The sequence below is a fragment of the Pagrus pagrus genome, assembly GCF_965226575.1.
Source record: "Pagrus pagrus genome assembly, chromosome: 1".
Lineage (NCBI taxonomy): Eukaryota > Metazoa > Chordata > Actinopteri > Spariformes > Sparidae > Pagrus > Pagrus pagrus.
In genome coordinates, this window is record NC_140185.1 from 22597012 (window position 1) to 22622488 (window position 25477).

Sequence of the window (25477 nt, forward strand, 5' to 3'; positions counted from 1 at the left end):
TGTTGATGAGAGAGGACTTTTGCTGCACATCTCCCTCCTCTCTCTTTCCCCTGATGTCCAGTCACATATCTCACTATTTCTAATCTAATAAAGGCAAAGAGGTCCCAAAACACTTTAAAAAGAGGACAGAGCTTTTTCTGAATCAAATGGAATAACTCTTGGACTTACAAAACATGTATCATCTTTAGAGTCACTCTTGAAAACTCACTTTTGTTGTATGTATTTTATGTATCTCATCATGAGTGAGATACATAAAATACATACAATAAAAGTGAGATATACATGTGAGACAACATGTTAAAAGTCTGTACCATTATGTAAAATGATCATGTGTTTCTGGAATGCTAGTGGTATAAAATATTTATGTTGTGGTAGTTTGGATGTTTCTGTTATTTAGATGTTGATTGATGAAGTAGAAGCTGTAGTTTTTCACAGCAAACTGTTACAGTGGCATTCCTGCTTTCCGAAGATATATTCTGCACAAGACTCACTACTTAACATCAGTTTAGTTTACTTTTAAAGTCCAACTCCAAAACAAATCTACTAGAAACTATAACTTATAAACTGAAAAATGTCCCTCACATCTAATAAACTGTCTAAGCAGCTGCATAGAGAAGCCCTTGTTTACCTAAAACATCCGATCTCAAATCTTTTTTTGGTCACTGAACCAAAACAAACAAACATTTTGTCTGAGATGTACACTTGTTCTTGTGTTGTTGAAAAGACTCCCTTTCATTTGTGAAGACACGAGTGTAAGAATGAACGATAAAAACAATTTTACAGATGATTTTACTGGAATAAGTTAGATCATTATGATTCATTTTAACCCCCTGAAAATCCTTTGCAGATCCATAGATCCCACTTAGACAATCAGTCACTGCAGAAAGCCCAGTGTAGGTAATTGTTAAAGCAGTTGTTTGACAGCCTACCACAAGGGGGCAGTATTAGTCCAATTTACTTTCTTCTGATAGCGACCAGCAGCTAATAGATTTCTAAACCAGCTTTGTGTACACTGGATTAAATCAGGCGAGACTTCATCCTTTATTGAGCTCACATCTAAAAACCTCCTCACCTCATGTCCTGGATCAGGGAGACTTTAAGAGGGGCCATGGCTGATACACCACCATCAGATTTGCGTCTCTCTGTGTCATGAATGAACCCTGGTGTGTAGAAGAAAAGGAAGTTAAGCACTTCACTCATTTGTTCTTGTAAATTTGTTCATCAGGTGAACAGATATCAGCATTTACCTGGAGGTCCCAAACCACCTGGAGTTGCACTTTTCTTCTCTTTGCTCTCCTGATAGTGCAGCAGGTGGGACCACAAGGCAGATTTACCCTGAAAGAGAAAACACAGATAAGTGCCATTATTTTCTCTGAGAGCACCGTATGTCCTCCAGCTGTGGAGGATCAATCATGTGAGATGGTGTTGATATCATTTGTTTCCTGACCTGTTTAACCTGCAGCCCGTGGCTCCAGATCCTCTCCAGCAGGTCACAGAGACTCGCAATCAGAGTGTTCTCCTCAACGCCGGTGATGCTGACCTCCCCATGGCCCAACTCCACGGCCTCCCGACCCATCTTCTCCACCAGCATACGCTTGGTCTGCAGGGAAACAAACGCATGTAAACTGTTGTTGCTCAAAGTTCTGGTGAGAAAGCACTCAAACAAATAATATTAGACTTTTTCTTACTTTTGCGCAGAGAAAACAGAAGACTAATGTAGGTAAACACAAAGCTTAATTTGGTTTTGCATGTTTTTTTTGTTTTGTTGTCATTTCAGCAACTCATCCTTTGTGATTACTTTTATTAACCAAATACCCAAAGGATCAAATTTAAGCCTCAACCAGGAAATAGTAAATTGATTTGTTTTTAATAATATCTTTATTTGCATTATATATTCATTATTTATATTAGCAGTAACTTTCTTCAAGGTTTGACACCATAAAATGTGTATTTTTAAAATGCGTCCACTTTAAAATGATTCACAACTCAATATAGACATTTAGAAAGTTGGCCATAACTCCAAATGACAAAGTTTCTTCACCAACTTCATGTCTCTGAAGCGCTCATTGTAATTGCTGTGTAGACTTTCTGCACATGTGGAAACGTTTAAAGCAGCGGGGCTACACACAAACCTTGTTCCTGCACTCCTTCAGCAATCCTTCCACAAATTTCCAGTTAGTCTGAGCGATGACAGAAGGCGACAGGTTGGATAGTTTGGGCTGTCTGATGGTCGTGCCCAGGTTCCTGGCCTCCTGGATGTACTTCTAACAAAACATGGAGAGGATTCAGTCCGCAATCAGCTTAACAGAGAAATCAACTCGGGTTTCTGGTGGGCTCGCGTGGTGAAGGTTACTACGGAAGAACGAGGAATACTAGAAAAACTACAGTTCAATCAGTTTGCTCTACACTGACAAGTGATGGAGGCTGTATTGACAAAATGTTGCTGTACCTTTTGTCTTTCTGTTCTGGGACTCCAATGACACTTTTAAACGAAGTTTACTATAGCTGTCTCCTGAATTGTTTCTACCTAATGGTTGTTTCATCTCATCTAGTCCTGCTGTTTAAATTCTATTAGATTTTTATTTTTCCTCTTTTTTTGTGTTATCATAAATAATAAATTGTGCTTTATATATACAGTTTTTAATTATTATTATTATCATCATTATACAAGCAGTGATCCTCGTAGTAAAAATACAACCTGATTAGAAAGATACCAGAATTGAAAGATTTGCCCTTGATAAGCATGATTTATTTTTCTTTAAAAAAAAACTTGATGCAATAAAAGAAGCACAAATATTAAGCTTCAGTTGACACAAACACACAACAACATTTTCTTTTCTTTTCATTCACTTTCATGTTTATAAATTCAAACATGACACGTCCTAGAAAGTGACGTGGATTATAAGCTCGGCTGCTGAGGTGAAGGAAGCAGAGGGAGGTAAAGACCACACAGGTGGACAGGTCAGTGTTACGACTTAAAGCCTCACAAACTAACAACACATACCACATCCACAGTCACCGACTTTAGACAGGGCTTGAAGGACTGCGAGAGCCAGTAGTAGTCAAGAAACAGCAGGAGCTGCAGCTCCGGAAACAAACACTCTACATGCTGAGAGTGTGTGAGCAATGAGTGCAAGAGAGAGGCGGAGAAGAAAGACAAAAAAATAAAAAAAGAAAGACAAGTGACCAGAGGTGTGAGAGGGAGGGGCAGGAGAGCAGACAAGATGGTGAGAGCGAAGTTAAGTAACAGGTCATGCAAAATGAACCGAGACAACAAAGCTCAGGCAGTCAATCTGTGTGGAAATGAGCTGAGAGAAGAAAACAGCGCGGCGACCTCTCACCTCCCTCTGGTCGTTGTCTAAATAAAGGTGCTCAGCGTGCTGCTTCTGTCGATCCCTCCTCCTCCACTGGGCCGGAGCGCTCCTCTTGGTCCATCTGTGACACAAAACAACTTCGATCAACTTCATAGAGAAACATCATAAAACCTCCATTAAGCTCAGACTGAATAAGTTTATTTTAAATAAATTACAGAAGTATTTTTGAAGTGACAGTAATGCGAGATATTTACTTGTTGCTGGTGGGCCCCGTGGAGAGCACGTCAGACTGCAGTCGGGGGAAGAAGCCCTGCTCGTAGCGTCCCTGACCGATCTTCATGTCCAGCAGGTGGGGATGCAGGGCGGTGTGGTCGATCTTTGAGACTCTCATCTCGATGGCTTTCTCTGCGTGGGAGATGTGGGGTGAGATTAAAGTTAGGTCCGCCGTAAAATGACAGGATGTTTTCAACGTGTACATCTTGTTAATTTGCCCAAATCTTAAAGCTTTTATTGTAAATACATATGTAGTTAAGTGCCTCTGACATAACAACATGTCTTTGGCTTTGCCTTAATCTAAATATCAACAACTTATGCGGCCATCTAATCTAAGCATCTCCTCTACTGGTATGGGAAGATTTTTCTGGATGATTACCAGACAATAATCCCATAACCATCCCAAAAAGAACTATCCTTCCATTCACATAAACAAATCGCATAGGGCTATTCTTACATGAAATATCCCATTGTCTTTTGTCTTATCTCACCAAACATTTGACTAAGATTCTCATATTTTCCGTAGCCAATTGTGTCAAGAAACAAGATAACTATGACAAAGAATCTGTAATTTGTCTTTTAGTAAACGACTGACGACAGAGGGAAGAGAGCAAGCTGAAAACCAAAAAAGACATTTCCTCCCAAACACCCACAGATCCCAAAGAAGTGACAGAATAAAGGCTCAGAACAGATGTTCTTTTTCTATAAAGAAACCAAATCAGACTCGTCCATGAATGCAGCTTTAGACGGTGATTTTTATGATGCATGATTACTCTCAACCCACCCACACACCCATGAGCTTGAAGAAATACAATAGACCTGAAATAGACAAACAGAAAGTGTACGATGTGCACAAGATGAAAGCTGTGATTCGCACGTACAAAGAGTTGATTCCCTGAAAAGAGATTATTAACACCCATTCACCTGCATGCTGCAAGGTATCAGCTCACCACCATACAGATCAGTTTTATTTGTTTATAAGATGATGTTCACCAAGCTTGCAAATGGAAATGTATGCAATGCATCAAGGCTCTCACAGCGGGCTTTTATTTGTAAGTGTTGTAAATAAAACATGAATATCTCCAAACATGAAGGTTGTCTGTATAAAACGCTGTTATAGTGTTCTGCTTTTAAGTGTTCAAAGGAAGTCCATCAGTCCTCTATGAGTGACCTAATGCATTGCACACACATTCACAGAGCTGCCACCCAGTGAGGTTTGAGGTAACGGGAGCAAATATTACGAGTCTTGTCGTCCTCGAGCCCGATGGCATGAGGTCCAGGAACGACAAAATCGGCTTTTTCATATCGCTTTCTAAGCAGGTTGTCTGCAAACAAGACAGCAATTACCAGTCAGTTAACTAAAGAGAGCAAAACTCCAACTCTGTCACAAGTTTACATCTTCAAATTACTTTGCGACCACACTCATTTGGAATTAAATTAAAGGAGTTTTAAGAGACTTTTAATGTCTTCTTTAATTACATTCACGACACTTTAAATTGAAAATGTTTTGGCTTTACAAAGGCACGTAATTAAACATTGCAGAGGGCCATTTTCTTACAATCTCAGGTTAATGCATCATGGTGAAGCTATTCGTTTTCAAACTAAAGCCTGTGGTTTTCCTCAGGATTAAAGGTGTTTATTCCAAGACATGGACAGGTCCACAGAGCTCAGGCATATTGATATATTTTAGTAAAAATATGGTGCTCTAAAAGCAGTCCCATTTATTCCATACCCTTTTCATTTTCCTGATTTTCAGAAGGATCTCAAGGACTTTTTTTTCCTTACCTGCTTCTTCAATGTTTGTGCATTTCTGGTACATGGAGGTGCGCAGTGTGGGAGTGCGGACATTCAGCATTCTGATCTTATCCACACGGGAGTCAAACACCCGCAGTGTGTGCTCCTTCTCCTCATCATCGTGACAGAGGATCTTACAGTCAATGAACGAGGCAAACATCTGCGTCTCCAAGAAACGTGACAGGAAGGGCAGGTAGGGCTCCGGCTGGTCGGACAGGAAGGAGGCCTGCAAACACATTTAACATTTAAATGGTGCGATACAAAGTCATATAGAAAAATAACACAATCTCCACACTGTGCTGTTAGCGAACTAACAATCACACTTTACCTTGTCAAAGTTCTGCATCTGGTCTCGATTGGTGAACCAGGACTCTTTGTCGTGGCTCGGCTGGATGACAAACACCTCGTAGTCTGCGAACATCTGTGTGAACCGGTTAGCGAAGACCTCGCGTACCTGGATGTTAAGCTGGTGCATCTTCAGCTCCTCCTCATCACACTGAATCCGTCCATCCTTATTGCTGCTGGCATCCTCTCTCACCTCCAGCTGATTTACACAATTTAATAACACACAGAGGAAAAATTTACAATAAAGAGAGGAGAAAAAAAAGAGTGTGAGAATAAGTCTGACGAAGAAAAGAAGCAGAACTGTTGATATTTCTCATGTTATCTAATCTGACTGTTGTCACAGGCTGCTGATGACGCAGCAGGGTCATGGGAAAGGAAGTCAAGGACGTTGGTTTTGATTGAGGACCCAAAGCAAACTGAAACACAAGCTCTATTTTTAGCATGTCAGTAGGTCAGCTGGAGAGATGCCGGCTGTAGGGGGCTACAACAACGCAGAGCAGGCCCACCAGTCCAAGGACAAGACCCAAGAATCTATTTAACCACTACCTTGTGCTCAACAGCAGTGAGTTCAGATAAGAGAAATCATCAAGTGAGGTCTGACCTTGTAGCCGGAAAACTATACACAGACTATGAGCTAATCCGTTCAGAGAAAGCTAATGCTGGCCACCAGTGCATAAGCTGATTAGCCTGCACATACAGCGGCTTTCTCTAATTAGCAGCTAATTCATCCCTCTGTCAGTCTTTAGATGGAGTATTTCATCCAAATGCGAAATGGAAATGAGGCCAACTACATCTGTTGATGTCAGTGACTTGAAAAGGATTTCTGTCATCGAGGCTGTGATACATCGACCAGCAGTATTTCAGAGGAAACTGTTGAGCTGATGTTTTGAGCTGATGAAGCAAAACATCTTCAAGACTCCACATGGCTGTGGGTGGCTCTGTATTAACTCATTGTTCTATCAGCATGAACCTATGTGGGTTATTAAAAGGGACAGTTACAGAGGAATCTATTCAATATGATTATTTTGGAAAAATTCCCCATAATTATTCAAATATCATCAAGATCTTCAAAATCAAACCAAACATTTTCTCAACAAGATGTATGCAATTAAGTTTGTGGCATAAAAGGGTCTTCTCCATTTGTTTATTGTCACTTATTGCAATAATGTAAAGTAGTAATAGACTGATACAATGAACTGCAAAAGGCAAAATAAACATTAATTTCAGCTGAAAATGTACAAATGCGATTAAAAAAAAAGTGGGGACATTGTGTAAAATGTGAATAAAAACAGTCATTTGCAAAGGAACTGTTGTTCTTTGAATCGTGGCGCTGCCATTAAAATAAGAACAAGCGTGTATTTGCAAAAATCAATGTTTAGAGTCAAAGTTGAGAGGTAAAACATTAAATATATTTTGTTTTGGTATTGTTTTCAATTCAGTATATGTCACCAAGGATTAACAAAACATCACATTATGTTATAATTTCCTGTTTTTGTTATTTATTTATGTTTTACACAGCATCCCAATGTTTTCTGGGCATCAGCTTTGTCCGTGCATTGCAATGAAACTGCCGACTTTAAGGATTTAAAAATTAAATATTTGATTTTACATTGAATGCACTCATCATTGAAACTCAAAGTTTTGAGTTATGGGGAATCAGGGAAGCCTGATGACCTAAGTGGCTCATACTGAGATCACACTTGTTATTGAAATGATCAGGCTTGGTGAAGTTATGAATCTTCTGTCATATAGAACGTTTTGTATCTACAGTAAAACCTGAGAACTATGAGGACAATATGAGACATGATCTTTTGTACAGCCCATTCTGAACTCATGCGATGACATCACATCTCACCTTCTCCAGGCTCACACCCGTCCTCTTGACCAGCGCCTGCAGTCTGGCGATAGTTTCATTCTCCCTCAGCAGGTAGGAGTTGAGGGGTGAGGCCAGGTTGCCGTTGCGCTTGTCAGAGACCATATCGACGGATCGGAAGCCCCGGTACTTGGGCTGGCTGTCACTGGAGTGAATGTTTCCCTCCGGAGACACGCCGAAGGACATGAGCACCTCTGAGATCTCCTGAATGAACTCCAGCTTGTTGGGAAACTGGGGCAACTCCTCTGGCAGTTCAATGAAGTGGTTATCAATGTCCACAAAACACAAGTTAGCCTGGAAGGAAACAAGGAGCAAGATAATTAAGAATGAAAAAGCATAAAAACATTCAGGCTAATGCACAAAGAACACATTTAACAATAACATCAGTGCTACTAGACCTACAAGTCTACCTGTGCTAATGCTAACAGGTCTATCAAGTCCTAACAACACTATTACAAAGTCTATTTTTATATCCCTTCAGTTTGGATAGCTCAACCTCCTGATTAGCCTGACAGGTCTGACAGCCCATTAAATGTCTGTCTGTATATAAAATGGGAAGCAGACAGAATTGTACCAAATGAGCTAACTCATGGCTAAAAACTGGCACACCGTGCTGAGAGCAGTGCCTTGAAATACCCCTGTACATTGAGAGCACAGTGCAGGTTAAAATATCTGGAGTAACTAGACACTTGAAAATGCAGCCACAAGAGGAATGAGAAGAGGAAAAACTGTCCACCGTGACTCGTGTCAGCAGTACAACAAAGACCTGACCTATGCAGAGTGACAATAATAAACGTGCTTGTTCAAGATATAGCAAGCATGTTTATGTGCACAAAGAAAATTAAGGACCAGGATTCACTAAAGGGACAGGTCAGCCCAAAATAAAAAAACACATATTTTTCCTCTTACACCTCTTATACATACATTTGAAAGACTCAACAGCAATGTCTCTTTCCAGAAAAGATAACCCGGTTACTCAAGGTAATCCACAGAGTTTGTTGTGAGCCATTTCATGCAGGAGCTATTTTCTTGTCAATGCACAGAAGGAAGCCTGCATCTACTCATGGTTAAAAGGCTAGTTAAGCTAGCTACTGTTACAGGGCCATTAATGTTTCCATCCGACGCTGTCACAGGCACAAGTCTCGAGTCTCTCAACCTAAGTAGATGAAAGCTTCCGTCTGCACGGTGATGTGATTGACGATTGTTTGCTAGAAAGGAAAATAATTCCTACACAAAAATGCACACAATGAGTGTGCATTCATGTGGTTTTGGAATTATCAGAAAAAAAATGATTTTCCAACTGCGTCTGAGAAAATGTTGGTACATGAGTTGCCGAGTTGATACCATATGATGCTGAAACAGGGCAGAGGAAAGTGAGAAAGTCTGTTGATTATCTTGAGGAAATGGTTCATGGCTTGCTTAGCTAGCTTAGTTGGCTAGCCTTTCATCCATGAGTAGATGCAGGCTTCTTCTGTGCAGTGATATGGAAAGAAAACAGTTCCTACATGAAACTGCTCACAATAAGGTCTGTTGGTTATCTTGAGAAACCGAGTCATGATTTCTGCAAAGACACGCTGCTGTTGAGTTTTTCAAATGTATTCAGCAGCACAAGCAGAGCGCCATCGCGTTCCATGATATTGTAAAGAAGGCAGACATCTCTGTGGCTGATATCTCCAAAATTTGGGAACTCACCAAAGACATCTAGATGGATAAATAAAACAAATATAGAAAGTTCAAACTCAATATGGAAACACAATGCGGTGTGCTTGTACCTCCTGCGGCAGCTCTAACTTGGTGCGGTCATCCTGTCCGTTGGAGTGGAGGCCCATGAGATACGGCACAGGAGCATCCAGGAAGTGGAGGAGGGAGGCGGGCAGAATGGGAACATACACATGCTGCCACTGGAAGGGGAACATTAAGGCTGTGATGCTCTCTGCAACCGTCATCAGCCTCTGGTAATCTGTTTCACGCACACAGAGAGAGTGAAGGAAAGACTGTGTAAGAGATATGTGCCCGCAGTGTGTATAAGGTTCATTTCCTGACTTGATTATGACATTAAAGTTATGGTGATTGTAATGATTCTGCGATGACTTGTGGTTTTCCTGATTCGTTTCGACAGCACAATCATCAAAATCTCCACAAGCAAATGGCTGTTCAATGATGTGTTATTTCAATATGTCCTGGACCAGAGTTTTTAGTGTTTTCAGCTAAATTTAAAGCCACAATGGGGCAGTGGTTAGTCTCCGTAAAATCTATTATCTATTATTCTAAATGACTAAAGTGCATTTTTGAGACAAAGCCTGACATTCAAATGAGGCAAAAACAGGTTGCACAACTCTTTCCCCATGTTTAATTTCCCTCAAGGTCCTGGCGTACACTGGTTTCGTCTGATAGATGTTGTTTTTTCTTCTAAACAGCATGTGACAGAAAAGTTGTGCAACATGTCTCATGTCTTCAATGAGATTACATTGTTTATGCCTCAGCTCTTCTGTTTGCACATGATAGCTAATCCTGCTGTGTTTGCAGTAACTACACATTTCCATCCAAAAAAGTGGATGAACATGACAAGACAAGAGGAAACGCCCAACTCTGATACAGTGTTAATTTTTAGTCTGGCTGTCTTTGTTGTTCTCTGTTATGAGAATGTAGGAGTGCAGTGAGAGATCAATGACCAACCTAAAAGGAATTAGCTGTGATCACACGCAAGCTGTGTCCAACTTTAAGGCGTGGATACTCATTTGCAGATCAAATCATAACAAGCTGATATGGCCTGACTTTAACAAACAGTTGCAAATGCTAGTTGCGGAGTGGAAGTATAAAGTATCAGAAAAGGGACATACACAAGTTAATTGTGCCTCATTGTGCCTTCTTCATTTTTGGTCTCTGTGAGTCTGAAGTCCTCTGAAGGCCCTTCGGAGGCTCCAGACTCTGAACTGTGACACAGCTCCAGTCAGCTGGTCCTGTGGCTAATGTTAAATTCCTTTCTCATGACTCCATGAAACACTCCTTCATGTTCAGGCTTTCACACTTGAGTCAACTGGTATACACACAAATATGTGTCCAGTCCTCCTCATCTGCATTCTTACTCTATCGTGTTGACGCGTACTGTACATTCAGCAGCAGCCCTGCCTCTCCTGTTATGGAGCCAAAATAAATACCATTCCTTCATTTGGTCATGTGCTGCTCCATGAGAAGAGGCTCTCACCCCAGCCTGGGCCTCCCCCCCTCGTCCCCCCTCTCAGCAGGCTTCCTCTCCCAGGATGGGGACAAGAATACTAACATCAACCGTCTGTTCTTAAACTAGGCCACCATAACAAGAAACCAGTCACAAAGAGTCAAGCATTGTTACTTATATATATATACAGGTGCATGGCAGCATTTTGTCCTTGAAGAGATGCTTGAACAATTCAGTTTACATACTAAGTGCAAATGTGTGCAGTATAGCAGGCTAAAAATACTACGAACACACAGAAGTGAAACTTCTTCAGATCTCAGTACTTCACTGATGAAATAATGTGTTGGACTAAACTTGTTCCATGTTCGTTTAAACAGCTTTAAACCAACTCCCCTCCAGTTAGTTAGAGCTGACGAAGCCTCTTGGATGAGAGGTGAAACGTCTTCAAGAAGCTGAAACAAGCCCAGTTGCCTACGATACAGCACTTCATGTTTTGAGTAGTGAAACTCTGACTTGTCTTGCTGGTTGTCAGTGCAGAAGTCCAGTTCTTACAATACGTAGCCTAAGCCTGCAACATTTAATTATTTTCATTATTGTATATTATTGTGTATTCAAATGTTTTGTGTCATATGACCAACAAAACCCAAAGATTTACTGTCTAAAATGATATGAAAAAAAAAAAAAAACCTCACGTATGAGAAGGTGGAGCCTGAGAATGTTCTGCAGTTCTTCTTAATAAATCCACAGACAATTATCAAAATAGTTTTCTGTCAGTCAACTTTCCTATCATATATTTGAGTGAGCTTTTCAGCTTTGGTCAAAACGACGTCATTTATGTAAGAGATATTGCAGCATAAAGACTAAAATGGAAACTGATAATATGTGGTTAGAAGCTGCAAATTCATTTCTTTTAAATCACTTCTTAAAACCCACGTCTTTCTATTCTTTTATTCTTTTCACTGTTCTTATTCTTTATATCTTTATCTTATTCCTCTTATGTGATGTCGTCTTTTTATCGTCCTTTAATTGCTTTTATTTGTATTTAATTGCTTTTTATGTGTTTTTGTCTTTTTTTATTGCCTTTTATTTTTTATTCCTTTGATTTGTATTCATTCTTATTGACATTTTGTCATAATATGAATAATAAAATCCTCATTAGTCTAGTCTTCTTTCTGTTTGGCTTGACTGTTCAGAGTTTATTCTGTTATATTACCTGCCTGAGTTTCGTGCTTTTGTTTTGTCTGCCAAACTCTGTTTTTAAAAGGTGCTATAAAAATAGTTCTGATTATTTTTATTATAAGAAAAGTTGGTACAGTTGGTCATTTGATAAATAAGAGAGGTACAGTATTATCGTCTGTGCATGGCTGAAAGACTAGATTGATTTTGTATCTTTAGGCCAAACGGACAAAGGCCCAGCTTCAGATTTGTGAATTTTAAACTTAAAATGTACTGTATGTGATTTATGCCTCTAGGGATCTTAGACTCAGACACAAGTACTGAGGATCATGGGAGTTGTTGTTGTTGTTCTTGTTAAACAACCACCAATGCTAATTAAAATCTATCTGAGGTGACTCAGACAGAAGTGTCTACAAAAGGGGAAGGTGTCATTAAGTTTAATTTGCGTCTTGTTTAGTCACATTCATCCACTTCCTTCCTCACTCTCTGACGTATCCTCTGATGTTTTCTAGGAAGTTACACCACAAGGCGACCAAATGAAATGCGCCCTCTCAGCTTACCTTGAGTAAAATCATGGATTTTTCTTGGTTTGATTAATGTTGGAAACATTTGGAATAATGTAAGTATGTAATGTAATGTAACGTAATATATATAAAAGGTCGAGTAATTTCTATGCTGAATATGTTACATATTATATCTTTAATTTCAGATGAAGCATCTCGGTGCCTCAAATGTGCGTTTTGTAACTGCACCGTCCTCAGTTCACACCCAGATCCCCCTCTCCCATCATCTCTCCCGTCACTCTCAGCTGCACAAATCACATAAAGACTGAACAATCCTGTGAAATAACAATAACAAATAATGGCTTCCAGTAATTGCAGCGTGTCACCATGGTTGACACATGATCGACACATGATGAGCTTCCTGTTTGAGAAAGACGGAAGAAGCAGCAGACAATCTCTTCTTTTAAGGCCTCATGTTAGAAATACTGGCCAGCGTCTTTTTTTATTTATTTTTTTAATCAGAGTTTTTCTGGTGCTATTTTTAGCACGTAGCACATACAGTCCTTTCGTTATTTGCAGAGCATCCCTCTCCTCAGTGTGTGTGTGTGTGTGTGTGTGTGTGTGTGTTTTTAACAGCGAGGCGTCTTTCCCGAACAGTCCCTCATTTCTTCTCAGTGGCATATTGCCAGGGCTTAACTCTACACAACACCCTTCACACGTTCTGCAGTGATGAGCCTCATGGGGGGGGGGGACGACAAAGAGGCATGATGTCACTTCCAACCAATAATAATCATCCTGCATCACTGCTATCCTCCCTGTCTCCAGGTTGCCTGGCAACACCACAGCTTTCCCCCTTAAGAGCTTCTCCCCCCCGGCCCCTGGCGTTTTGTAAACCATTTGCCTTCTCTTGCCATTGTAATGGATCCAATCACAACACCAGATCCAGCACCCTTAAATGATTTCCTTTCTTCACCTCAAAAACACACTCTCAAAATGGTGAACAATGACATGAATGTCACCTTTCTGAATTATTACTCTGCATGGCAAAGGACTGAATGGATTAATTTCATCTTTACTGAGCTGTTATTCCTAATAAATAAATACTAACGAGGATCTTTTTTTTTTTTTTCGGACTGAAGTGGGAATAAAGATTGATTATCAGACTCTCTCTGTCTGTGTTTTGCCTAAAGGATGAATAACAAATACGAGTCACAGCTACCAAAAGAGGGCCGCTTAGCCTCGCAGCTTAAAATGTGCAAACAAGAAGAACCCACACAGCAACTCACACACAGACAAACACACACACTTACATGTGAGTCCTGGTAGAAGGAGCTGCCTGTGGTGGGTGAGGGGGCCGACATTTACACAGGCTAGTACTCACACTGCATCACTTTAATGGAAACACTCAACAGGTTATGTAATCTCCTGGATAAAAGTCCCACCATGCATATCAAAAATGTGTCGTAGCCTAAAGCTGTCGTTTTTTTGTTCATCCAGACATTTTTAAATCCTAAAATTTCTGGTCAGAGTGGTTTTATGGAGATGTAACATTTCCTTCTCAGTGTACAAACTGACACAGACCATAACAGTGAAGACTACGTTGAGTCATGTTGTTTCTATTAAGCTCTAAGGAGCAAACTCATTCAAGTAGCAACTGGGGAATGACAAGAGCACCATCAGGTAAAAAAGAAAGACTTTTCTCAAGGATATTACTTTTCTAAGCTTCTCAAGGTTCAGTGAGGGAGCCAGTGGTCTCCATCAGAAGTGCTTGTCGGATGGTCGAATAGCCTCAGAAAACTCCCACACACTTTCTTAGCTGTGTGTGACCCTTTCTGAAACTTTCTGAGAACCGCCAATCCAGAGATTACTGTGCAGGTTTGTTGTGGAAATATTAAGTCAAGTCATCCTTCCACCTATCCAAAATGTATAAACAGGGAGGAAAGCCTCGAAGCTACACCAGCGTGTGTAACCAGGTCCCTAGACAATTTCTATCCTCATGTCCTGACACTGATACTTCATAGATCCTTCAGCTCCAGGGAGACATCTCTTGAGACTCTACTAACAGGATCACATGACCTCACAATTGTCCCCAAAACAGCTGCTACAGATAATGCACAATTTTCTTCTTGCTTTCCCACTTGCAGCTCTTTCGAAAACACCGACAGCGTTATTGAATTGTGTCCATCCATCGCAGGATTTCAATGTAAGCCTGACTACTTATCTATTTGTTTTTACAATATGGTTGTATTGTAAGCAGGATGTGGAGGTACTTGTAATCAATCCATCCTAATGGGACATTGAGTGTAACAGGAGAAGAGCAGCTACTTACGCTGTGAGTAGAGCAGTATCTGCATCTCGAGCAGGGCGCAGGTGAACAGCTGCAGAACGTTCTCCACCCCCAGCAGATTAAACATCTCACCGATAGGAAAGTCAAAGAGTGGCAGCTCAGATGTGCTTGGCCTCTGGCACACCACCGGCCCGTAGACGCCTGAGAACTTGAGGGAGCGCCCGGAGGGTGGCATGGGCACCTCGAAGAGGATGTTGTAGATGTAGCTCTCCAGCGGGAGGGGCGGGGGCTGGGGGGAGGAGACAGCCTGGTGGAGCTGCTGCAGTACCTTCCTGCAGGCCTGAGGAAAGGCCATGGGTGTGATCAGGCAGATGCACTTCGACACGTACAGCGTGTCACGACTGATGTCGTACGAGTTGAACCGCTGCAGGCGGGAGATGGCGGGTGCCGCGTGGAGCATGGGTCGAGTCTGGGAGTGTTGGTGTTGGTGTTGGTGTCGCTGGTCCTCGGGTCCCGGCGGCGAGGTGGGGGTGTGCAAGATGTCGTACTGCTCTGCATTGTGCATGTGGTAAAGAGTCTGCATGGCGCTGCAGATCTGCTTACTGGTCACCTCCTCAAAGAAGGTGAGGGCGAAGCCGTAGGTCCGAGAGCCGTCCTCTCTGGTGATGATAAAGGAGTGAAACTGAGGCTCCCGAGAGTCGACCTGCGTCCTGAACGCCAGACCTTTTGGCATACAGAGCTGTGAGAGGACAGACGGACAAGTATGAAACAGTAGCGAAAGATATTAGAATAAATCAGAACCTAATTCGGTGTTGAAAAGGGAAGTTGTTAAGCAGTTGAATGAGCGCATATTGCAAAATTCAGTTGGTGAAATGTATTTAGGGCCAACTTTTTTTCCTTAAAAATATACTCAAACCAATGAATCACTTATCAAAATAGCTGGAGATTAATTTATTAGTTGACAATTAATAAATGAGTCAATTGATTCCTGCAGCTCTAGTGCGGCTCGCACTAGAGCTGCAGGAATCAAGCATAAAGTCTGGTCCAGTTCAAAATGCCAGCACCTCTAACCTGAGCTACTTGTTTGTTGTTTGTTTAACAACACAGTTATGCAAAAATGACAATTTGAAGTTTTATAGGGAGTTACGCAAATACTACACAGACACGGCTGGCTCTACTACCACGTTTTTACAAATTACTGTCCAAAAAACAATATATCATGTGAGATGCTCTTAGGTGTATTAGGTGACAGAGTCAGGCTAGGCGTTTTCCCATGCTAAGCTAATCACCTCCTGCAAGTGTTAAACACTTCCTTTGATGATCCGAAGCAAACTAAGAAAATTATTTAATGATATTTTTTTTTCCTACATATTCACATGGCAAACACCAACTTAATGTGACTTTGATACATTTTCTGTATGAGATAAAGGAAAGATCAACACTGTCATACCATACTATTATTCTTAAAGTACAAAGCGAGTGTTACGACTGTATCGAGATCGTACCATGCCAACTGCATCCTGGTCGAATGGATTCCACTCGACATTTTCTGGAAAGTGTGCTAGAACTTTGGATTTAAAGGTTCTCCGCAATGGACTCTGCTCAAAATTCTCACCTGGAAGTGAAACAAACAGAGAGAGGAGCAAAAACAAAGAAGACGGGAAAGCAGTTAGCACATGTTTCCAGATGTGAGATGGAGGAGCAGAAGAACAGTCTGATTGGAAGCAGGTTTAAAGTGCCAGGCGCAACTGGAGGAAAGAGCTAGTCAGCATGTTTGTCTTGAGAGGAAGATTGTATCGCATCATATAAAGCTGTCATCTGCATCCTGCTTGAGAAAGTAAACATAATAAAATATTCAAACAGGCAGCATCTAATACTACAAAATTGATAATTTATCAGACAGGAAAACAAATCTGATTTAAGGATCTTAATGCTTCCTGACAGCTTTAATGGCAATACAAAGAAACACACAAAATAATCAACCATAGAAAGCACAAATTGAGCTGATTTGAACCCAGAGTAAAGCAGAAGTGATGCACACACCAAGGCAGTACTGAAAAGTCATTCAGAGTGTCGGGGGGAGAGTAAACATTGACCAAGCAATGCCAGCGCAGGCAGCACTGGATTCTTGTGTGTGTGTGTGAGAGAGAAACAGAAGCAGTGATTGTCAAACATCAGCTCGTTGTTCAGCTGCTGATCAAGGATGTGAGGGAGAGGGAGGATGGGGGAAGACAAATTAGGAGGAGGGTGCGCAAAAACAGAAAGGGCAAGTCCCCACACCTGTGCAGAAAATAACTGTGAAAACTCAGAATTTAAAGAAACAAAAGAGGGCTGCTGAGAAAAACAAAGGTGTGCCAGGTTAAGGGTTGAAGGGTTGAAGCTGAGCTCAGGTTAAGAGGGGGAGGAGTGTGTGTGGTGGGAGGGTTACCTTCATTTGCCAAATTTCCTCTGGCCCCATCTCTGAATTTAGTAGCTTGTATATACTGGCATAAAGCTACACAACAAATAAAACAAAAATATAATTAAAAGCCTGCTTCTGGATGGGTAGCGCATCACTTCTCAGTTTTGTGCAAACACATCCCGACAGCTGTGCTGTCAAAGCTCTGTTCTGAGAACAAGCTGCACACAGACGCAGGACATTATCGTGTCAGGTGGGTATGCTAATTCAAGGCAGCTGGCAGGGTTATGATACAAGGATACAGCGTTTTATGTGTGTCATGGTTTCCTCTTCGTCTACAGATCATGCAAATCCATATAAGGATTATATTCTCACCACAAAGAACCCACAGCCATGCTAGAGCTCAGTGGTGCTTGGAGCCAAATGCTAATGTCAGCATGCTAAAATGTTCCCAATGTTTGCCATGTTCACCATCTTCTTTTAGCGTGGTAGCATGCTAACATTTGCTAATTAGCACTAAACACAAAGAGCAACTGAGGCTGATGGCAATGTCATGAGCTCTGCAGGTATATGTATTGTACAAGCAGACATTCTGACCTGTTGATGAAAAGATAAGGGATCACCAAAGTTATTATAAATCATCACCCAGAAACCATGAATGCCTGAACAGAATATCATCAGGGTTTGTACATTCTTTTAAGAGCGGAGTTCAAGCATTTTCAAGGTACTTAAACCAACAATTCTTCGTCTGGTGTGAGACGCCAGGAACAAATATATGCTGACGGGATCATTTCATTTCAAATATTACAAAGATTTTTGTTTTACATCAGTGATTTTTTAAATCACACCTGATCAAGCATTTAGTATATTTGAATTCAAACATATTCTTTACCTTACAATTCAATGGTACTGATAAAGAGACTGGACTGTTAAGGCTACAAGCAAGAGCACAAACCTGCTGCGATATTTTTCTTATTTATCATCATAACTGTTGCCATTTAAAGGACAAGACTGCCAATATTTCTAATCTCTCTTTTGGTGATTAAATCCAATACAAAGACCAAAACCAAAAATGAATTGGTTCTAATAATAAGCCTGTGTAGCCAAAGCCTGATGTAGCGTATTCCTCTGTGCCACAGAGCTCCATTATTGTCCAATAATATTTAAAAACACATTAAAGAGTCACACTGGGGACAAGTTTCTTCATAACGATGAACATGGAAACTGCAGTTTATTTTGAGTCGATCCCACCAGCACTGCCCTGCTGCCATAAATAATCACTAAAGCACCAAATGTTAAATCTCAGTTAAAAATAGTCCCAAACAAATACACTTTTTACTCCCATCAGAGTAATGGTTGCTGAAAACTACAGTGTCCAACTGTTTCAGGAAATTATTGTGCCGTTTTAAAAAAACACAAAATGTTTAGAGATATATTTTTTGCGTGTCAGACAGGGTGAAGAAGTGTTGATCTTTTTATGGGATCTGTTAAAGAAAAATACAGTTTTGTTCCTCTCACACTTCATGATTTGCCAGGTGATGCATATGGTATAAGTATTTTACGGACATGATGTGACATTTTAATATATTTCAACATCTTTCACTTTTAGTCTCAAGCTTGAAAAACATCTCTCAGTGTGGCACATTAGTCTAATGTGTGTCCATCAGTAGACAGTCATGGGGCCGACTGAGTGAAAGGCTGCTCTTGTACTGCAGACTGACTGGCCCTGGGGCTGAGCTAGATTATCTAACATTTTACATAAAAGCAGCCAGGCGGTTCTTTTTGCTGTCCTCTTCATGCATGACATTTGCCAAGCACCAATGAAACAGTCCTGCTGGAAGAAAAACAAAATTCATGCAGCACGTCAAAGCCAAATGTGAGCTGTGTGACACATGCCGTTGGGTCCTTCTACACGTTTACAGCACGTCAGCTTTAAATGAAATCTGCTCCGTCATGCACTTACTGCCACAATCGCTGCTGTACCTTCATCAATCGATCAGTACACTCTGATCACTTTTATTGCTGTTTTTATACTTTTTTGCTTTATTTTACACTTCTTGCCTTTGCACAACAACAACACACCCTTGTTGCCTTTACATTCTGTAGTTGTGTTTGTGTCTCATGTACATACATGTAAAGATTTTTTTATACTTCTGTATACTTGTTTTTTATTCATTTATTATTCTTATATACATTTTTTTTACTAATTACTATTTACCATTTCTATAGTAGAGTCTCTCAGCAAAAATGATTTCACATGAGTGTACTTGTACAACCAGAGTGACAATAAACTCTCAAATCTTGGACTTTTTTGTGGACTATGTAGTTTATGAATTCTCATTTCACTTATAATATGACTCAGTGGACACACACACACCCACACACACGCACACACACAGGCAAGAAATGATGACTCTCCAAACTCTCCTCCCTGCTGATTACATTAATTCTCTCCGTTGCATCTGTTTGAATATTCATGTTTGATCTTGGGGAGCAACAAAACCAGCTCATATTAGACTCATTCATAGCACAGTGAAATGAATCCTGGCAAGGGAATAAAAGTCTTATGGATTAAGGGGTTTAATCTGTTGGTTACTTTCATATTCAAACCGTCCCGCAGGGCAGAATGTAGGCCAGGAATGCACCTCAGACTACACAAACATCAGCAAACAAAGATAGGGCAGACAGTGAGATCGTTATGATTAGTAGGGAAGGTAAAAAAATATTAAATTCCTTATAATTTCTGACATCTTTATCCCACTATGATGAATCTAGAATCAATGTTTTATCCCCTTATTTAAGCCACGTAATTGTTTGTTTTTCACTTGTTCAAAGCAGATATAAAATGCTGAAATAACAAAGTTGAGAGTGAAAACAGACATGGAGCATGACGACGAAGCTGTTTCTAAACTCAGTCACGACAAAGTCAATTGCCGCAATAATACAACAAAAATCTGGGAGCATCTGGCTGTGGAGCAGGTTTGAGGCGACATGTCACTTCACTCAACCAACAGCGTCAGTTTATGTTCTTTTAAAGTAATCTGTTTCATGGCGAATGGTACTGTTCAACGTGCATAAATCACCCCCACAGTCTGCACACGGCAGGCCTCTACACTGTCACAGGAGTTTTTTATTGTGAGAATCCTAAAGGTAATTATCACAGCATTCACAGGCAGCACATTACAAGAAACTTGAGCAAGTGAGTGAGTACAAAATGCGCTTGTCATGACATGCAAGATAAGGAAAGTATAACTCAGTGTTCGCCAAAGCCTAAATCAATATAAATTGGTGAAAGGCTTCTGTTCTGGTGTCACAGATGACTACATGGAAGCTAAAGTTTTTCATTTTCTTTCCTATCATCGATTACATGGACACCAATTATCAGAGATCAAAGATTATACTATGTGTGTTGTACAGAGAAGCATTTTAACAATAATATGACTTAAATTTAAAAAGGAAAATGGAAGACTAAAAGAGAAAATGTCAAATGGTGTTTTGACAATCTTCAATCAAGTGTACTACTCATTTTGGGGCTTTTTTATGCATTTATCAGAAACAGCAGACAGATGACAGGAAACAAGGGGGGGAGTGCAGTAAGGGTTCATGCCAGGACATGAACCAAGCCCCAAAACCAGGCCGCCATTAAACGTTAAAGAGGAAACTGAAACAGGGAATTGGATATTGAAACGACAAATGGATATTGTAAAACGGCAACAAGAATATGGAAAGAGAAGAGGAAACAGAAAAATGTCAAGTCAATGCTCAAATAAAAAGCCTAGTTGCTTTGAACTTAAATTGAAACATCTAGAACAAAAAGGAAAAAGTGATAGAAGAAGAAAACAAAAGCATATAGCAGAACATTTCCTTTTTAATTCTAATTCTGGTAAAATGCCCCTCCAGAGTGGTGCTATCACTGTACAAACATCTTTGCTTATACTATTCTCTAGGAGAAATAAATTAAATATACCTTTATTTTGAAGAATTATACTAGGAATGTACCTATTCCTTGTTTTTCACATAGGATGACCTGCTTTGTGGCTCCTGTGCATAGACCACACAGGTGTTCCTTTCACCTGCTAATTAGTGCTAATTACAAGCTAACCGCCTCACTCTGGGAACACACTCAGGGAATATGCTCATTGACGTGAACACCAACAAACATTTTTCTTGATTTGTCAGATGTTCCTACAAATGGACCGTGTTGCCACGAGCGCGTGGACCGGTAGCAGTGGGAGTAGAGCGTCACAGAGCTCTGGCTCCCCGCTGTTTCTGCCTGTAAGCCAGGGACCACCCACAGCTCTGCACCCCTCCTGTGCTCATACACCCTCACACCTACTGTACTGTAGTGTGGCCCACTAGGCAAAGAAACATAAAGGAGGTTCCTCTCGGACTAGGAAGCTGTATTCAGACACGACTCGACTTGACTGGCCGCTACAGAGTGTGGTGAGGACACTGCTAACACTTCAAAATAGCTCAGCAGAGAAAACATCAACACTTTTTCACCCAGGGGTCCCGGCGCTGACAGCGCGTGATAGCTCACTCTCAGCTTAGCTCACAGCCTTCACAGCTTATTTATTTTATTTATTTATTTATTTCGGCATGTTATTAGACAGTCATCATCACACATCATCTTAGTTAAAAATCAGGTAGTACACATGGCCGAAAGGGAAAGCGGGAGAAGCAGATGCTTATCTAGTCCCGCCCCCGTTGCCCACAGAATACATTATTTCCACAAGTTATATTTCTTTTGTATTTTGACGTACATGTTACAGCAGCATGCAGTGAACAGAGCTGCAGTCCAGCTCTAGACAGTCAACAGACTACGTGTGTGTCTGCACAGTGTCTATATTGGTCCATCATGAGTGAACAACAGTCTCTACTTGTTGCCTGGAGTGTAACACAGTCATAAGGTGATCCAATCGATATAGGTTAGTTTCAGTTATTTGGTTGTTAACTGGGATGGTGTGAGAGCCAGTATTGCCGTCTTTATTCATCCATCTCTTCTGTAGCTTTCGCCGCGCTTAGCTTCACCAAGACCTCTTGGTTAGAAGCCACGTCTGCTCGCATCTTTCCCATGTACTCGCACATTGTGGAGATGCCAGATCGCATCTCCACCACAGCACTCCGAGTTTTGGCGTTGTCAGCCCTCACACTGGTCTGCTCGGCAGCGATCTTTCTCAGCTTCCGAAGTAGCATGAACATTCCATATCCCAGGGAGAGCATTCCGATTGTCATGAACGTGAATATGTACACGTCCTCAACGTCCTCTATATCCATTACGGCAAGGCACAAGACTCTCCATTTTCCCCATCCATCCATTGTGTAGCCGGCCATGAAGGTCCCGTCCGGGCATGTAGGCTCACCAGAACCAGTACGCCTTGTTGAGAACACTCTGTCGATTGCATTCAGTGACCAGTTTAGCAACTCCATCATGGACCAATTGATTCTCCTTTGTGTCTCGATTAACAGAGTCAGTTGAATTCTTCACAAAAGTGGATATTTGTACTTTTCAGTGTCAGCTATTGTTTGGGTACAGTTGGTACTTGTTTAGTCTTCCCTGTAGTCTCAACATAGCGTTTGCTGATTCCTGCCTCTGACCTTTACCAGACTCTCTTGTTGGTTCAGTTTATAACGATCAATAATCATATTTACATACTTTTTTTTGAAAACACTCAGATTTGCAGATTTTTTGAGTTCCTCATCAAGATTATTCCATTGTCTGACACCCATGACCGACATGGTAAAAGACTTTAATGTAGTTCGTACCTTTCTCTTTCTGAAAACAAAGTTCCCTCTCAGATTGTGTCCCTCCTGTCTATGTAGGAATAGTGTTTGTAAGTTGTGAGGGAGGCTTTTGTTGGCAGCCTTGTACATCATTTGTACTGTGCGGTAGTTTATTAAATCAGGTAATTTGAGTAATTTTGATTTGATATATAATTGATTGGTGTGTTCCCTGTAGTTGGCAAAATGTAGAATTCTCAAAGCCTTTTTTTGAAGCATTAGCAGGGGATGTGTGTTACCTTTATACGTGTGTCCCCAGACCTCTGCACAGTATTGTAGGTGTGGAGAGACTAGTGCACAGTACAACAGATATAGTGCTTTTTGATTAAGTAGTTTTTGCGCTTTCCAAAGTATGGACACACTCCTGGCAAGTTTGCTTTTTAAGTGTTTAATGTGGGTTTTCCAATTTAACCTGTCATCGATAGTCACCCCCAACACTTTGTATTCATTGACCCTTTCGATATTCACTCCATTGACTTGAATGTTAATACTCTTGTTGTGGCCCTTCTTCCCATATAGCATGTATTTAGTTTTCTCTAGATTTAGTGATAGTTTATTTATATTGAACCACAAGTGGAGCTTGGCCATTTCATTATTGACTTATACTCCCAACTGAGACAATATGGGGGGTTTATTTTCAATAAAAGAATACATTTTCACAAATACTTTCTTCTGCTTTCTTTTTTTTTCACTTGCTACAGTGTGGGAAAGGTTTCTAAACCGGCACTTTAGTTTATTGAAAGCTGGCAAACTACCATCGGTCTTTTCTCATCAGCATCAGTGGGAAACACCACTCACAGGCTAGCTGCCAAAAACTACCAACATTCTGTTTCTTGGGAAGCTTTAGGAGAGAAAAGTGGTAACTGTCAAAGAAAAATGTCAATACATCAAGGAATTTGATGAATTGCACTGGACCTATAGTAGTCTCCAGAGCTGCAGCGATAAGTCGATTGAAAGAAAATTAGTTGCCAACTATTTTAATCTTCATCCGTCATTTTTCAAGCAAAAATAGGAAACGTTGGCTGATTTTGGCTTTCTAAACATAACTGCTGCTTATCTTTGTCATTTATGATAGCCCAAAAGCCAAAGACTCCTCATTTACTGTTTGGTTGGACAAAAGAAGCAATTTGAAGACGTCACTTTGGGCTCTGGGAAATTGTGTTGGGCAATTTTCACTTTTTTTTTTTTTTTTTGACATTTTAAGAGACTAAACGTGAAAAATAATTGGTCGATTAGTCACTAAAGAAAATAACTGTTTCTCCTTTTTTCAAAATTACAAATCTAGGAAATAATGCTCTTGCCACCAAAAACCTATCTGACAACATAATGGAAGAAGGACAAGTTCAATAGCACTTGTAGAGTCTTGCACATCTTTCAGAGCTGGCCAGTATTTTTACCCCGTACCTTCCACAAAATCAGTACATCTATCCCACTACATTTATCCTGTGGATTTGTTCCGAGTAGCCTTGAAGCAAATTAACACCTGTTCAATCAGTGTAGCGAAATGTCTGTAAAGCCTGACAACCTGGTAATGTTACGTATATACTACGAATGAAAACTGATTTTCTTTTTGATAAGTTTACCTACTGCTGTTTGTTGCTGCACCCCCAACAAGCAAACATTTTCACAGCAGACGTCTGAACTTGCCACATGACGAAGAGCACAGGTGTTTCCATTAACGTAATTATGGCTCTGTTACGTTGAGTGTCTCAGTAAATCATGCACATGCTTGAAAGGCTCCAGGGCCGAGGAACTGGCTCGTCCAAATGTAATGAAGGCATTATTACAGTGAGTAATTGCACCTGTGTTTTTTCCCTACTTTGACGTATCACACATCTGCTGTGAAAAAGTTTGTATACTTATAAAGCTTTTAGACAAATTAACATTTTCTGATGCTGTTTAAAGTGTGTTTATGTTGTCCATAATGACTATAGGCACAGCAGTAAAAGTAAATACTTTATAATTGCTTTTACTGTCGGATCATCATGAAATGAAGCCAGTGAGAGTTACAGTTCAATATCTAGCTCCTATCTGCAGCTAAATGGAAGATGAAAGGCTCTTTAAATTATACTCTGCTTTGACGTCACATGAAAGCCTGAAAATTGAGCTTACAAAACATCTGTTAGCAGCACCGGGATAGGACTGCACAGAAACTCGACCCGCGGAAAATACACAGCGTTTTAGACAAGAATGTGCATGTTTAATTACTCTGCCATGAAGGGAAAGAATGCGAACCTTCACCATTCAGGAGCACATCTACGCTCTTAGCCTAAGCCTTATCCAAACAGGGAACAATACTTTATCCAGGGGAAGACTCATTATGCCCCAGGGGGAAAAAATGAAAATTACCATCTCATTCAGGGAAATGTGATTCAGGAGGTTTCTGCAAAGCAAAGTCAACCCTGAATACAGACGATATCAAATCAAAACCCCAGATGAATACAACAACGCAACATGGAGCAGATAAACGATCGTGTTTCCGTGAAAAGACACACGTTGCAGCTTTTTCAGGGCCAATATACCGATTATTAGTAATCAAGCAGACGATAGCTAATATT

At 40.6% G+C, this 25477-nt stretch overlaps 1 protein-coding gene across 2 annotated transcripts in view; it reads right to left on the reverse strand.

The window, feature by feature from the left end:
• dennd5a (DENN/MADD domain containing 5A) overlaps positions 1-25477 on the reverse strand; it is a 40199-nt gene that overhangs the window by 8401 nt on the left and 6321 nt on the right. The window contains exons 2-14 of one of the 2 annotated variants that reach the window (XM_084356495.1): positions 17169-17234; positions 16246-16355; positions 14783-15479; positions 9372-9559; positions 7582-7893; positions 5710-5925; positions 5373-5607; positions 3569-3719; positions 3342-3435; positions 2133-2264; positions 1448-1600; positions 1248-1335; positions 1073-1160 (exon numbers count right to left, since the gene is read on the reverse strand). In XM_084356495.1, coding sequence (XP_084212621.1) covers positions 1073-1160; positions 1248-1335; positions 1448-1600; positions 2133-2264; positions 3342-3435; positions 3569-3719; positions 5373-5607; positions 5710-5925; positions 7582-7893; positions 9372-9559; positions 14783-15479; positions 16246-16355; positions 17169-17234 — 2530 coding nt within the window. The remainder of the gene's footprint in view (positions 1-1072; positions 1161-1247; positions 1336-1447; positions 1601-2132; positions 2265-3341; positions 3436-3568; positions 3720-5372; positions 5608-5709; positions 5926-7581; positions 7894-9371; positions 9560-14782; positions 15480-16245; positions 16356-17168; positions 17235-25477) is intronic. The other variant, XM_084356496.1, reaches the window with a different exon arrangement.